This window comes from Natator depressus, chromosome 21, assembly GCF_965152275.1.
Source record: "Natator depressus isolate rNatDep1 chromosome 21, rNatDep2.hap1, whole genome shotgun sequence".
Classification (NCBI taxonomy): domain Eukaryota; kingdom Metazoa; phylum Chordata; order Testudines; family Cheloniidae; genus Natator; species Natator depressus.
The window spans coordinates 10,566,223-10,580,617 of record NC_134254.1 but is presented as its reverse complement, the minus strand read 5'-3'; the positions used below and the strand labels follow the sequence as shown (position 1 = coordinate 10,580,617).

The 14,395-nt window shown below is 42.5% G+C and overlaps 1 protein-coding gene across 3 annotated transcripts in view; it reads left to right on the top strand.

The window, feature by feature from the left end:
- The first annotated feature begins 762 nt into the window (after positions 1-762).
- The window catches only part of NUDT3 (nudix hydrolase 3), a 29,603-nt gene continuing 15,970 nt past the window's right edge, over positions 763-14,395 (top strand). Inside the window, exon 1 of one of the 3 annotated variants that reach the window (XM_074936288.1) lies at positions 763-889. In XM_074936288.1, coding sequence (XP_074792389.1) covers positions 791-889 — 99 coding nt within the window. In that variant the 5' untranslated portion in view covers positions 763-790. Of the gene's footprint in view, positions 890-1,091; positions 1,296-8,850; positions 8,975-14,395 lie in introns of those variants that run through there. The other 2 variants (XM_074936287.1, XM_074936289.1) reach the window with 2 other exon arrangements.

The following is a 14,395-nucleotide window of genomic DNA, read 5'->3' as shown; positions in this document are numbered from 1 at the left end:
ATCGCAGCGCTACGCTACAAGCGTAGCGCTCTCTCTACAAGACCGGTATTCTTTCTGGGTAAGCCAGGTGTTTTGCGTAAAACCGCCGCCAGCCATGGGCAAAAAGTTACGCCAAGCGGCCAGCGTTTGCTTGCCCTTCCTACCTGCACAACTGGCGTAAGTGGCGGACTGCCAACCCCCACCGTGGCCGCAAACTGCGTAAGGCCACCCCTATTCCCGGCGTGGATCTAGCCCGCGTGCCTAGCGTAGAGCTCGTGCTGGGTCTGGAAGCGGGGGGCGAGTCTTCACGCCGGGTGCGCAGCGGCCGTTGCCGCCGCATCAGCCGCCCCCGCCCGCTGCCTGTACGCCGGTTGCGTAGCGTGCCCCAAGATGGCGTCGCGGTCGTCGTTGGCGGCGGCCGGAGAGCTGGCGGCGGCGGCGGCGGGGCTGGCGCGGGGGCTGAGGCGGGCGAAAGGCGGCAGCGTCAGCAGCGCGTAGCGGAGGCTCCCGGCGTGTGAGAGACTCTCCTGGGAGGCGGGTCCCCTCAGTCTCCGCTGCTGGAGACCGGCGCGTCCCTCCCCCCCCACCCACCCACCCACCGGTCAGGGCCGCCACGCCCCCCCCCCTTATTCCCCACTGGGCCTCTTGGAGCCCAGGCCTTGCTCCCCCCGCCGCGCCCCATCCTCGGTGTCCTCCTCCCCCGCCTGGGCCTACCCCCCTTAGAGCCCAGCCCCTCGCTCCTCTCAGCGCCCCGGAGCCCAGCCCCCCCTTCAGCCCCCCGCGCTGGTCCCCCCCTTCCCCAGGACGGAGGATGATGAAGCTCAAGTCTAACCAGACTCGCACCTATGACGGGGACGGGTACAAGAAGCGGGCGGCCTGCTTGTGCTTCCGCAACGAGAGCGAGGAGGAGGTGAGCGGTGTTGGGGGGCACTAAATGGGGGTGTGTGTGTGAGAGAGGGGCTCAAGGGGGGGCGGTCGGAAGTAGGCGGGGGGATGGGGAGGAAGTAGAATGGGGGCGGGGCTGGCTTGGGTTAAGAGTGAGGGGTGGGGGGGGGGACGGGGAGAAGGAGGCAGTACTGTAGGGCATCGGGGCGAGGTGTGTGCTTGGGAGCAGCGTGGGGAGGAGGAGGCCTGGTCAGAGAATGAGGGAGCCAAAGGGGAGGTGCTGTCTGGGTGGCTCGTTGTGGGAAGAAAGGGCAGTGGGGCGCTGTTACCAGCGGGATCGGGGAAGGCTGAATGTTAAGTCTGTGGAAACATGGTGGGCTCCACAGGAGCAGAGGCTGAGAGACCTTAAGAAGTGTCAGAAGCTCCAGAGGGTAGGATACAAGGAATTGTGAGTGAGACTTTGGGGGGGGGGGGGAGAGTAGTGCTTCTTTTGGAAGGTAAGAATTGGGGGTTCCCGGAGAGTGAGGAGCCAAGATATTTAAGGTCCTTGACATGGCTGGCTGGAAAGAGTAAGCACTTTTATCCCTATAGGTTGAGAAGAGTACAGAGTTTTAATTTTGCTGGTCAAATAGCTAGCTCTCTATTCTGCAGTCTTGCAAACTGGAAGTGTGGGAAGGTACAATAGATTTTGGTTGAGAACAGAAAGATGGAGGATTCTGAGAGTAAGGACAACTGAAAAGATAAAGCCAAGCCAACACAGATCATACTTTTCTTCTTCTCCTTGTGCAAAATCTAGACTTCTGAAAGTGTTTGTTGCAATTGATGAATTGAATGTAACAGAAAAATTTTGCAAAGCCTATTTAAGAAAATGCAAGATAAAATTTTGAGTGATGGTGTGAACATGATTTCTCTGTAAATCAAAGAAAGATGCAGAATGAAAGGTTTAAAACACAGAAGGGTGAAATGCTCTCTTATGGTTTGGCTTGGCGTGGCATGGTATGGGATAGGATTTGGCAGTGGGCTGCACTAACCATAGTGGCAGAGCTTCAGTCCAGCACATCACATGAGATGGGAAAGGAAACATGACCCTGGATTTATAAAAAGAAACTGGGATAAATGGGACTGGTGCATTGCCAGAAACCACTGTCTAGAGAGGCTTGGGAGGAAGTGAGAATTTGGTTTGCCTGAGAACAATTATATTGTAGAGGACACTTGTGTCTGTAAGGCTAAAGGGAGCAAATTTGCCCAGAAATGTGATTTTCAACACTTAAAAAGCCCCAAAACTTCTTATCTGGGGTACAATATTTAAAACAAACCAAGAGATACCCCTGTGTGAGCGTACTGGAATCATATTGACTTGATCTGTTTTCCTGGTTCCATGGTGGCTGTACCAAAGTCTTTGTTCTCCTGATTATCATAGTTGTACCTAGAGGAAATCTGAAGGGAATGCAGACAGTTCACTGGAAAGTTAATTAGCATGCTATTTGGTTATTATTTAATGTGGCGAAGGAGCCTTTATTATAGTTGTACTGTCATTGTGAAGAGTATCAGTTTTTCTGTTATAAATGGTCTGAAGGATTTAAAACGGGTTCTCAAACTGGGGGTCGGGACCCCTCAGGGGGTCACGAGGTTATTACATGGGGGGGTCACAAGCTGTCAGCCTCCACTCCAAACCCCGCTTTGCTTCCACCATTTATAATGGTGTTAAATTTATAAAAAGTGTTTTTAATTTATAACGGGGGTCGCACTCAGAGACTTGCTGTGTGAAAGGGGTCACTAGTACGAAAGTTTGAGAATCAGTGATTTAAAACTTGCATGTAAAAACTTGTCTAGACAAAAAAAAAATGGTCTGTCTTACCAATTTCTGTGAAACTATTTTGCAATTTTAAAATAAGTATAAGGAAAAATATAGCCTTGTGGTTTCAGAGGTTGCTTTGTGGTGCAATGATGCTGGGTCTAATTATGAAAATAACACTTCCTGGAGCAGTTTTACACAATTGATTAGGCATACAGTATGTGGTAACTTTTTCATAAGCATTTGTAGACAGGTGTGTTTAGGTACATTTTCATTGTAATGTCTGTATTGTAGTATGACTAAACATGCAAACATAGATCATATGCCTGCCATCGACAAATATCAGCCTTTGACAGGTTGTCAGTTTGAACATTACTACAGTTGAATTTGGAATACTACCAGAGATGGAACTTCTTTCCTATTACTGATCTGTTCACAGCTGTTTTGACCTTGATTACACAAAACGACTGTACTTTAAGGGTTTGACAACCTGAGAAAGATGAACTGACTTGATTTAAGATTTGATTATTTATTTAAAAACTGGTTTAGTAAATTGATGCTAATGGTTGTGTGGATGTTCTTACTGTTTTGGTTTAAAACCAGGCTTCTTTCAGTGTAGTTTAAGTTGATGAGGAATCAACTTAGGTTAAACTGAAAGAAGCTACTCTTACACCAAAATAAGAGGTTGAAAACCCCATTTAAGTTAAACTGGTGCAACTTCACTGTATAGATAAGGTCTAGCAAAGTTCTGACTCCGGCTTTCAAAAACAAAAAAAATTAAGAGTTCAGGACTGGCCACTGAACCATGCCTGATTGTTTCTTGTCATAGTTGTGTTACAGAAGGCAGTGTGTGGGGCTCTGGAGAAATGAGAATTTGTATTCTCAATGTCCGTCCTTTTATGGATTTAATTCCAACCACTATTAATATACAGGAAGTGTGTGAGATCAAAACAGTAAAATCAGTTAGCACGGAAGTTCTCAACTTGGGGTGGGGGGGCACAACAAGGTTTCAATAATACCATTCACTGACATTGGCCCAGCCCTCCCACCCCATCACCAACAGTGGGGCAGCCAGGGCAAATTTGAGCAAATGGTATTGCAACCTGGCACGTGGGGTTGTAACACCACTCAAATTTGACCTGGTTGGCCCCCTGCGAAGCCTAGCCTAGCCTAGGGGGGTGGGAGGGAGTTATGGAAATGGATGAGGAGGACAACACAGCTGAGAACCCATGTGGATCACAGCAGGACTCCTTGGTGGTCTCACTGCACTGGCTCCATGCCAATTGCTGCTGCTTGCACTTGGTCCTGGTGGCCTCACACTTTACCCAGGTGCAGTTACACCTCTGGCAGGTGGTGCAGGCCAGGCCTGCCAAGCAGCAGTAGCTCCTGCACAACCTTGAGGACTTTGCTTTCCTTGGCTGCCTTGCTGTATGATGGGGGGTGGCGAACGGGCCAGAGGAGCCTTGGCAATGCCAACCCTCCATAGGGCCTACTGGGGTCTCTGAGCTGGGACCAGTTCTAGGGCCCGGGGGACTGGCCCTTCCCACCCCAGCCTGGGGATTGGAGAAGTGGGGTTGGGTATCCAGCCCCTGTTGAATGGGCTGCCACCGGTTTGCTGCCAACTTGACATTTAGTCAGTTACAAAGCAAGAGTTTAGGTCCTGCTCCCCCCACACCTGTTCTGTCCTACCTTGCAACCTCACCATACCTCTGCTTTGAGGATATCTCTGTGCACACCTGTGCCTGCCTGTCATGATGGAGGGACAGATGGGCCAAATTTGAGTGGCTTTGTAATCCCACATACCAGGCAGTATCCTTCTCACTATTGTAAGGGGTGATGAGGGGCTCCAAGTGTGTATGTTGCGGGGAGGGCATGAGGGTGGAAAAACACCCCTCTAAGGTGTTTTCGTAAAGGGTGAGAACTCCTAGTCTAATGGATAGATGAAACAGAATCTCACATCCCTAGTATACTACTTTAAGTGGCCTATCTTGAAACAAACCATTTTTCAATAAATTGTCTACAGGCTAGGTATCTTCTTTTTTTAAAAGATCTATTATTGAAAAGTTAGTGTTAGGACAGGCTACTTAAATGAGGTTGTGTTAGAAATTGAATACATTCTTCCTCCACATATTCTGTTTTCCATACCCAAATTTTAGATAAAAACACATTTCTGCTACAAAAATTACTCTACAATTAGTGAAGGAATAATTAATTTAAAAAGAAAACCAGAAGTACAAATAAAAAAGAATAAACTTCTTAAATTGGCTCAGAGCACAGAAAACCTTTTATTGTATTCCTATTCTTTGTGAAACAATAGATCCCCCTTAAAGGAAAGTCTGGCGCACCCCCCCCCCCCAAAAAAATCAACATGGCTATTTCAAAGAGATTTTGAACAGCTTTCAGAGAGCCTTCTAGCAATAGTTAGCATAAAAGTACTCTGAAAAGGATGAAAAAACTAGGGGGAGTAAATTCTTGTGATGATTGCTGCCTGTGTGTAAGAGAAGAGACTAGTTTAGCAATTTAAATAACTGTTAAAGGAAGCAATATAATCCTGAATTTAGTTTATAACCCAATCTAGAACTTTGAAATACTGTATTTTGGCACCTGTGATATCTTATAGGTTTTAAAAATTTTGCTGCTGGTTGTATTTAAAAAAAACAAAACAAAACATTTTCTTAGACTGTTTTTTCAATAAGAATTTGAGGCAGAGGTCCAGAAAATTTCACAAATTCACTTCGGTAGAATGGAAAACCACTTACTGGAACTTTGTGCTATATTTTAATAAAAATACCAGTTAGAAATGTTCAGTTCTAATGGGTTTTTTATGGCCTTGGCTTAGAGTGGCTACAGCTTGACATCTAACAGAAGACAAGTTGCTCATTATTGAGGGAATTTTGGAGGAAATGCTTGTTTTGCAAAAAGCAGGGTATTACTGCTTTCCAGTTTACTGTTGAATGAGGAGGAAAGCTATGAAAGTATACCCAGTCTTTAGAGAGCATTCCTAAAGAGAATGCCAGGTAAGCACTCTAACACAGAGGTTCTCAAACTTAACAAGGTGAGTTGTGTTTTAAGAGATACATATGAACATCTCCCTGCTTACTGATGATCACATAACATCCCTGTGGTATCCTTACAGCAATTGCTTACATGGAAGGATAATATTAGAAAGTATTAAATATATGTTCAGCTATCTTTAATGTTATTCAGTAGCTGGAAATAAGGAAAGCCAGCATCATGTGATCAGCCAGCTTTCCACAGACCATAGTCTGAGAATCATTGCTCTAAATCATTGCTTAACTTGACTATTGTTTATATTTCCTTCAACTACATAAAAGGTTTCTGTGAAAGCAAAATAAAAATACCCACCATGTTTTGCTAATACAGTATTGCATCTGCGCTATATCTATATCTAGGCTTAAAATCCACTTCCCCATGGCATGTAGTAAGTTTCCAAGAAAATATAAGCTTTCATCTAAAAAAAAGAAGTGGTTTCTAGACTGTATGGTTGTAAGGTTACCTTCCTAAATTGAACTGTGTGTGAACTGATGCAACGTTGTCTTCTTGAATCTGCGGAAATGCTGGTGGGGTGCGAATATGGTTGTGTGGGAGAAAAAGAGGAGGGGTAAAATGGGTGGGATATGTGTAAAGTAAGAGATTGACAGAGAACTTGTGGAAGACAGAAAATATAGGGTCCAGAATGTATGGAGAGGAAGTAAAGATGAAATAGACACTGAAAGCAATGTAGGGAAGGATGAACCATAATTGAATATAGGGAAGAAAGTGGAAGTAAAGCCAGGAAGGGAAAGAAGGGTATGAAAACCCCAAGAAAAACAACTTCTTCTAAACTTTATTGAATAGAAAATTGTAATGTTACAACTAAATACAGTATATCGTAAATGGACAAAACTTGTATTTCTTTAAATTGCAGGTCTTTCTCACCCTGGTTGGCAGGTTTAATCCTCAGGCTAGTAGGTGTCTGGTAAACTCTTAAAATTCTGTACATATTTATAATATAGTTAGCCCCTTTTTAATTGTCTTTGAGTTACAGAGACTAATGCACTCTGAAACTGTTTTGAGAATATTATGTGAAGTTGCAGAATTCAGTGGGATAAGAGACTCCTATGTAGGCACAGTTAAAAAACAAATTACTAGTGCATGGTTTATTTTCTGATTCCTAATGAGTTGGCTCATGTTTCTTCTTGCACATATAGGCGCATATCTCTGTACAGTATAGACTTCACAATTTCTGTTTGGGAAAAAAAAAAAAAAGTTAGTAAAGAGTTAAGAAACCAGTGGGCATTGAAAAACAGAAGAGCTTGTTTCCTCTTCCAATCTATACATAAAACTAGGTTTGAGAGGATGAGATCTACTAATTCTAAAATCTTGAAGGACATCATGACCAGAAAGAGTTCAACTCACTGACTATAGATGATACTTTCTTTTCTTCATACAACAGTTAGTTTATCAAAACATGTTCTCCATTTAAAACTTCCTTCTTATTTATCCAGCACATGTAAGGTAGATTTATTTAACTAATTTTAAAACACCTTGAAATGTAGTTTTTGTGTATTTTTAATTGAATATGAATTTCTGTCTAACTAGAGCTTGATACAAATCACAAGTAAAAAATTTATCATTATCTAGTAAACAAGAAATGCATCATTCACCATTTCTAGCACAATACAATATGTAAAAATTAAGACAATGAATGTAAATTAAATTATTTAATGCTTAAATGTGTTACCAAAAATCAACAGCAAATTTAGGCCTGGTCTACACTGTGGGGATAGTGTCGATCTAAGTTACACAACTTCAGCTACGTGAATAATGTAGCTGAAGTCGACGTACTTAGATCTACCTAACCTGGTGTCTTCACTGCGGTAAGTCGATGGCTGATGCTCTCCTGTCAATTCCACCTTCCCCTCTCGCCCTGGTGGAGTACCGGAGTCGACGGGAGAGCGCTTGGTCAATTTATCGCAGCTAGACTAGACATGATAAATCGACACCTGCTGGATTGATCGCTGCCGGTCGATCCAGCGGGTAATGTAGACTAGCTCTTAGTGTAAAGGCAATATTTAGTTACAGATTAACATGTTTTAATGGTTACCAACCAATAAGAACTAACTTTCTTTAGGAAACTAAAAAGTACAAATGCAAAACTAGATTAAACTTGGCAGTTTAAATCACTTTGATTTAAATAGATCCACCCTGAGACTATAGGAAGCATAGCTGTTCCTTGAAATCTATGTACTGATAAATAGTGGTAAAATGTGAAATGATTTGAAATGGTTGGGGGTTCAGATGGCAACAACTATTTATATAACTCATTGTTTCTCAACCTTTTTGATCCCAGGGACTGGCTTACTGCCTTCCTAAACTGTGTCAGGGTGATCTCAGGGACTTGTGCTGGTCCATGGGCCGGTCATTGAGAAACACCGAACTGATCTCAAGACTTCACATTTCGTGGCAAGTTCCAATAGAAATAGCGGAGGTAGCCAATGTGGAGTGGAACTGAATTAGCTGTGGAGTGGAACTGGATTAGCTTTTGAGTGCAGTTCATGAGTTTGGTAATAAATCCTGCTGCTTGATATCTTGTGTGCCTTCCCTCTGTCATGTCTTATCAAGTATGTCTACTTGCCTATCCGTCCTTAGACTGTGAGCACCACAGGGCAAGGACTGGCTTTTCCTGAATGTCTGGAAAGTGCATCGCTAAAATATCTTTTGGTTACTATCTACTCACATAGCTTTAACTAAATCTCCATGCTCATAACTCCCAGTTATCTTTCATAAAGTTGCCTCCTTGAAGCCACGCTGTAGAAGTCACATGCTTAGCCGTGACTAAGCAGTGAACAGTGGGTTTTTTGTTTTGAGCTATAGTTGAGAGGAGCCTGGAACTTCCTCAATAGCTACAATGTGTAAACTGAGGATTGATCCTTCTCCTCTCTAACATCTCTCAATTCCCCTGTTTTTGCCTGCCAAAGTAGTCATGGAAACCAGCCTCTCCTTTTCAGTCATGTTAGTTTTGCATAGGGAAGTTGTAAGTAGTACGTTAAATAACTGTAATTTGAGTATTGTACATGCTTTAATTTTAGTTTAATAATTTTCACTTGTTTGGTTGAATTTTTTCTGGTTTTGAGTTGGCTTGGACCTTGCCTAAGATGTTTGTCTTGCTACTTTCCCTTCTTTGGATTCGCACAAGTACCTTTTTATGCTTCAGAGAAGGGCACTTTGCCATGAGCTGTGATGCCTGCAAGGTCTTCTCCAAAAGGAACCATAAGGACTGTCTCCAGGATGTGCCCCTGGCAAGAGGTTCTAGTAAGTGACCATCTCCTTACGAATGTCTTACTAGCAAGAATAGTGAGGAAAGATTAACATCCACAATGCTTAAGCCTAATACAAAATGCTTGGCTGAGAAGGTGGTTGCTCTCTTTTAAAGGTACCCTCTAAGGAACCATTGAAATATGTTTCACCAGTGATGGACCCAAGGTTCATTGCGGTACATAAGGGAGGTAAAGGAACAGGAAGAAACCCTGGGGTACATGGAGGAAAGAAATTATTTTAGCTTGTTCTTGCTATAGCCCCAGAGGCTCCAAGCAAGATATAAGGTACATTGTACGAGTCCCTATACAAACACACAGAGACAATACTGCAATTGAAAGAACTGAACAATTCATCTTCTCTTCAATTTTTGCTGTATTTCTGAGAAACAGTGCCCTGTCTTTGTCACTGCTTTCAGGCAGATTTCAGAGACTCCGTGTATTTTTTTAAACATTCTATTCTATTTTTAGCTGAACTTGGTGAAAATCTCACCTCATCTCTTTTGCAGAAACACTAATGAACTTTGCTAGTAAAACTAGCATGTGTAATGGCTGCATAGCTATTATATACTTTTTTTAAATAAACTTTCTCTTCATTTTGTAGATTTCAGATATGTTTGAGTATTTTTAAATATAATGCAACAATGGGAATAAATTTTCATCACACTGTTGGAGGTATACTGAAATGCTTGGTGAATTTTAGGACGTTTCCAAAAGGTACTTTTGTCTGATGCTAGTACTTCATGACTATTGCTTCTAGAACATGCTGTGGTTAGAGTAGGAATCTGGGGAGTCAGGACTCCTGGGTTCTGTTTCCACCTTTGCCACTGGCTTGCTGTGTAGTATGGAGCTCACTTCACTTCTCTGCCTGGTTGTTTTTTTGTAAAGTAAGTATAATACTTTCTCACAGGATTATTTTGAAAAAAATCTGAATAACAGAAACCACCAGTGTAACGAGAGACAGTGGAGTAAGACTTTTAGTGATAGTGTATTACTGGATTATAAACTTGGCAAGTGAAAGCATTAGCTGCCCCCAGGCTGACCAAATGCAAACTTTGATAATTATATTCTTCCTATTTCAGTGTATTATACTATAGTTGAAAAATGGATGTTGTGTTGACTTCTTGCACTAAATTATTGTGCACTGGGTTAACCATTTGACCAAAGGTGGCCATGCTTGTATGATGGGCAAAATGACCGTTCATGTGTGTGTGTATTATATGATCCTTATGTTCACTTAGTAAAATTTGCAAAGCACTTCAGGAACATTCTGGATGCATAATAGGTATAGACATAAGATAATTCTCATGAGCAGAATAGAACAGTTCTTGTGAAGGTCTGATTTTTTTTTTTTAAGGTGGACTGAAAATATTTATAACACAAAGGATTTAGAATGATGTATTTTTAAACAAATTCAACATTAAGGCCAGATTAAGAGTTGATAGTTGAAAATGATAGTTGGAAAATAATGCTACAAAATCCACTTGCTCGATCAGTGGTCCTCAAACTTTTTACCTCATGCACCCCTGCCCCCCGCCACTGTTGGGAGCAGGGGGCCGTGAGCTGGGGGGCTGCGGCTGTGAGGTGGGGCTGGAGGCCGGCAGTCAGCAGCGGGGGTGCGGCCAGGAGCCAGGGCTGCAGCTGGGGGTGGGGTTGGGAGCGGAGCTGCAGCCAGGAGCGGGGCTGGAACAGCTGAGGGCAGAGCGGGGCTGGGTGGCACCTCCTGTCCCACATCTGGACTGGCCCAGGCTCTGCTGCGCTCCCCTCCCCCCCCCCGAATGTTCCTCCATGCCCCCCTAAGGGGGTCCACTTCACCGTTTGGGAACCACTGTGCTAGATGGTACAGAAAACAGACTGATCAAGTACTGTTTCTCTGTGTGCATATGTAATATGTTATCTGTTCTAAAACTGGCCCATCTTCTAAAATGGTGCCAACGGTGCACTTTTTAAAAGGTATGCAGTATCGAAGTCAGTTTGCTGTATTATGTAATAAAACTGCTTCTGAATGTGACAGTTTATTGGTTATCCATTTTGATATTACAAAGACATGTAAAGACAATGAAAGACACGTCAACTTAAGCCCAACAAAGTTTTGTCTGTTTTTTTCATTTAGGTTTAGAATATTCATAAAATTAGTAACACAGTTTATATACTGGGCCATATAAATACTTGTATGGATGGGTAGGGTTTACGTAGTTGGTATAGATTAGATTAACGTAGACTACATCTTTAAATTGCACTGACTGTAATAGAGAGTTAATCACAGATAGTAGAAGGCTAGTCTTTCCCTCTTTAATGTGGGAATTTCAGTGCATAAATGGAAACTGCTTATACTTTGATCATGTAGGACACCATGGCGTGATGGTACCAGGATGTTTTTGCCATTTGTTTATGTATTTCTGAGGAAGGTAATGATTAAGTCTATTAGGATGTTGTCAGGTAGTTTAGATAAAACATTTGGCCTGCCTTTCCTGGCCAACGGGGTAGAGGGGTTGTTTTGTTTAGAAAATATCTCGTAGACTTTAAGGCCAGACGGGGCCATCATGATCATGTAGTTTAATCTCCTGCACATTGCAGCCCATGGAACCTCACCTACCCACACCTGTAATAGGCCCATAACCTCTGGTTAATATACTGATGTCCTCAAATCTTGATTTAAAGACTTCATGTTACAGAGAGTTCACCATTTACTCTAGTTCAAACCAGAAAGTGACTTGTGCCCCCTGCTGCTGAGGAAGGTGAAAACTGCCTAGGGCTCTGCCAGTCTGACCTGGGGGAAAATTCCTTCTCAACCCCAAATATGGCAATCATTTAGACCTTGAGCATGTGGCAAAACCCACCTGCTAGCCACCTGGGAAAGCACTGTCTGTAGTAACTCAGATCCCTCCCCCTCTAGTGTCCCATCTCCGGCCCTCTGAGATATTTGCTTATAGCAATCGCAGATGGGCCATAGGCTGTTGTAGGTAATCTCATCATACCATCCACTCCATAAATTTATCAAGCTCAGTCTTGCAGCCAATTAGGAGTTTTACCCCCACGACTTTCCTTGGAAGGCTGATCCAGAACTTCACTCCTCTGAGCTTATGCTCAAATAAATTGGTTAGTCTCTAAGGTGCCACAAGTACTCCTTTTCTTTTTGCGAATACAGACTAACACGGCTGCTACTCTGAAACTCCTCTGATGGTTAGATACTTGTAGATGGCCAATTTGTATCCATTTGTTCTTATGCCAACCTTGACCATTAACTTAAATAACTCTTCTCGCTCCCTGGTGTTTATCCCTCTGATATATTTATAAAGAGCAATCATATCTCCCCTCAGCCTTCATTTCGTTAGGCTATACAAGCCAGGCTCCTCTCCTAAGGTAGGTTCTCCATTCGTCTGATCATCCTAGTAGCTCTTATCTGAACCTGTTCCAGTTTGAGTTCATTTTTTTTTAACATGGGAGACCAGAATTGCACACAGTATTCCAGATAAGATCTCATCAGTGCCTTGTCTAATGGTAATAACATCTCCCTATCTCTGCTGGAAATATCTTGCTTGATGCATCCTAGGATTGCATAGGCTTTTTTCACAGCCATATCACATTAGCGGCTCTTAGTCATCCTGTGATCGACTGATATGCCCTGAACTTTCTCCTCCTCGGTTGCTTCTAACTGATACGTCCCCAGCTTATAGCAAGAATTCTTGCTGTCAGTCCCTAAGTGCATGATCTTGCATTTGGAACTATTAAGTTTCATCCCATTTCTATTACTCTAGTTTTCAAGGTCGTCCAAATCTTCTTGTATGATATTCCAGTCCTCCTCCATATTGGCAATACCTCTCAACTTTGTGTCATCTGCAGATTTTCTTTGCACACTCCCACTTTTTGTGCCAAGGCAATTAATGAAAATGTTGAATAAGATTGGTCCCTAGACTGATCCTTGAGGAACTCCAGGGGGAACTTCCTTTCAGCCTGACAGTTGACCTTTCAGTATGACCAGTTGTAGCCTCCCGTTTTAACTCTTCCTTACTCATCTTTTGATTCTTGTAATAATCCCCATATCTGCCTGTTTGATTAATAACAAATTAGAGAAAAAATTGTAGCCATTGGGGTAGTAGGGTTTTTTGAGAGGGAGAGTGAGGTGATACTGTATTTTCCACTGAATGCATCCGATGAAGTGAGCTGTAGCTCACGAAAGCTTATGCTCAGATAAATTGGTTAGTCTCTAAGGTGCCTCAAGTACTCTTTTTCTTTTTGCGAATACAGACTAACACGGCTGCTACTCTGAAACCAGTAATATGTTTGTGTTCCTGCTTTCTTTCCTGCCTCTTTCTTTCCTGCCTCTGCAACAGCAGATCATTAACCAATCTTATTCCCAGAACTGTGCTAATGTCAGAGTTTGTTTCAAAATTGTTAATTTTAATTGCAATAAAATCTGTGGTAAAAATAGAAAATAACAAAAATGAGTAGGGATAGAGCTCTTCCTTTCAAATTTCTTGGAGAAGGGGAAAAATTTAAAAATAACACTTGTGGTATTTTCTTAAGAAATACAAACGTCCGAATGTTAAGCAGTGTTTAAGTGGTGCAAGTACATACATAGCTGCTAATGGAGCCCTTTGATTTGTCATGAGATTGGTTAAGCTTGATGACTTCTTCTTTCACGCCTTTCTTACCAGTAAAGCTACATCTTAAATACCAGGCTGCCATTGCTATCTGGTTAATTCTTCTGCTGTGGTTTTATTTTCTATGGTTCTATAAAGGACAAAGATCTTCATTTTGGTGTGTCAATCATGTGCTACGTTTGGGTCTGCTGCATAGTCGAGAGACCTTTCTACAGCAACCCTACTGTTTAGCCAGATTGCTTGCAAGAAGTACTGTTCCCCACCCCCATGATCTCACTGCAGAAAAGGAATACTGCCAGGAAGCGAGGGTGCGGGTGTTGGGAGGAAGAGTTATAGGAATATCAGTGCCAGGCATTTTCTTTGTAATCCCTATTGGTTTTGATAAATCAAGCTGGGAGAAGCCTTAGTTCTTTATAGAATTCTGTATTTATTTCTTGTAATACAGGTATTTGCTAGCAAATCTCCATAAGGTTTTTTTTCTCTTGCTGATAATAGCTCACCGTAACTGATCACTCTTGTTGTAGTGGGTATGGCAACACCCATTTTTCATGTTCTCTGTGTGTTTGCGTGTGTGTGTGTGTATATATATATATATATATCTTCCTACTGTATTTTCCACTGCATACATCCGATGAAGTGGGTTTTAGCCCACGAAAGCTTATGCTCAAATAAATTTGTTAGTCTCTAAGGTGCCACAAGTACTCCCCGTTCTTTTTTCTCCATATTTTAGTAACTCTACTTGAAATGCTTATGCTTTTTAAAGGACTGTGTTAGAGAATAGGGATGGGGGAACAGAGGAGGGATTTTGTTTTAAT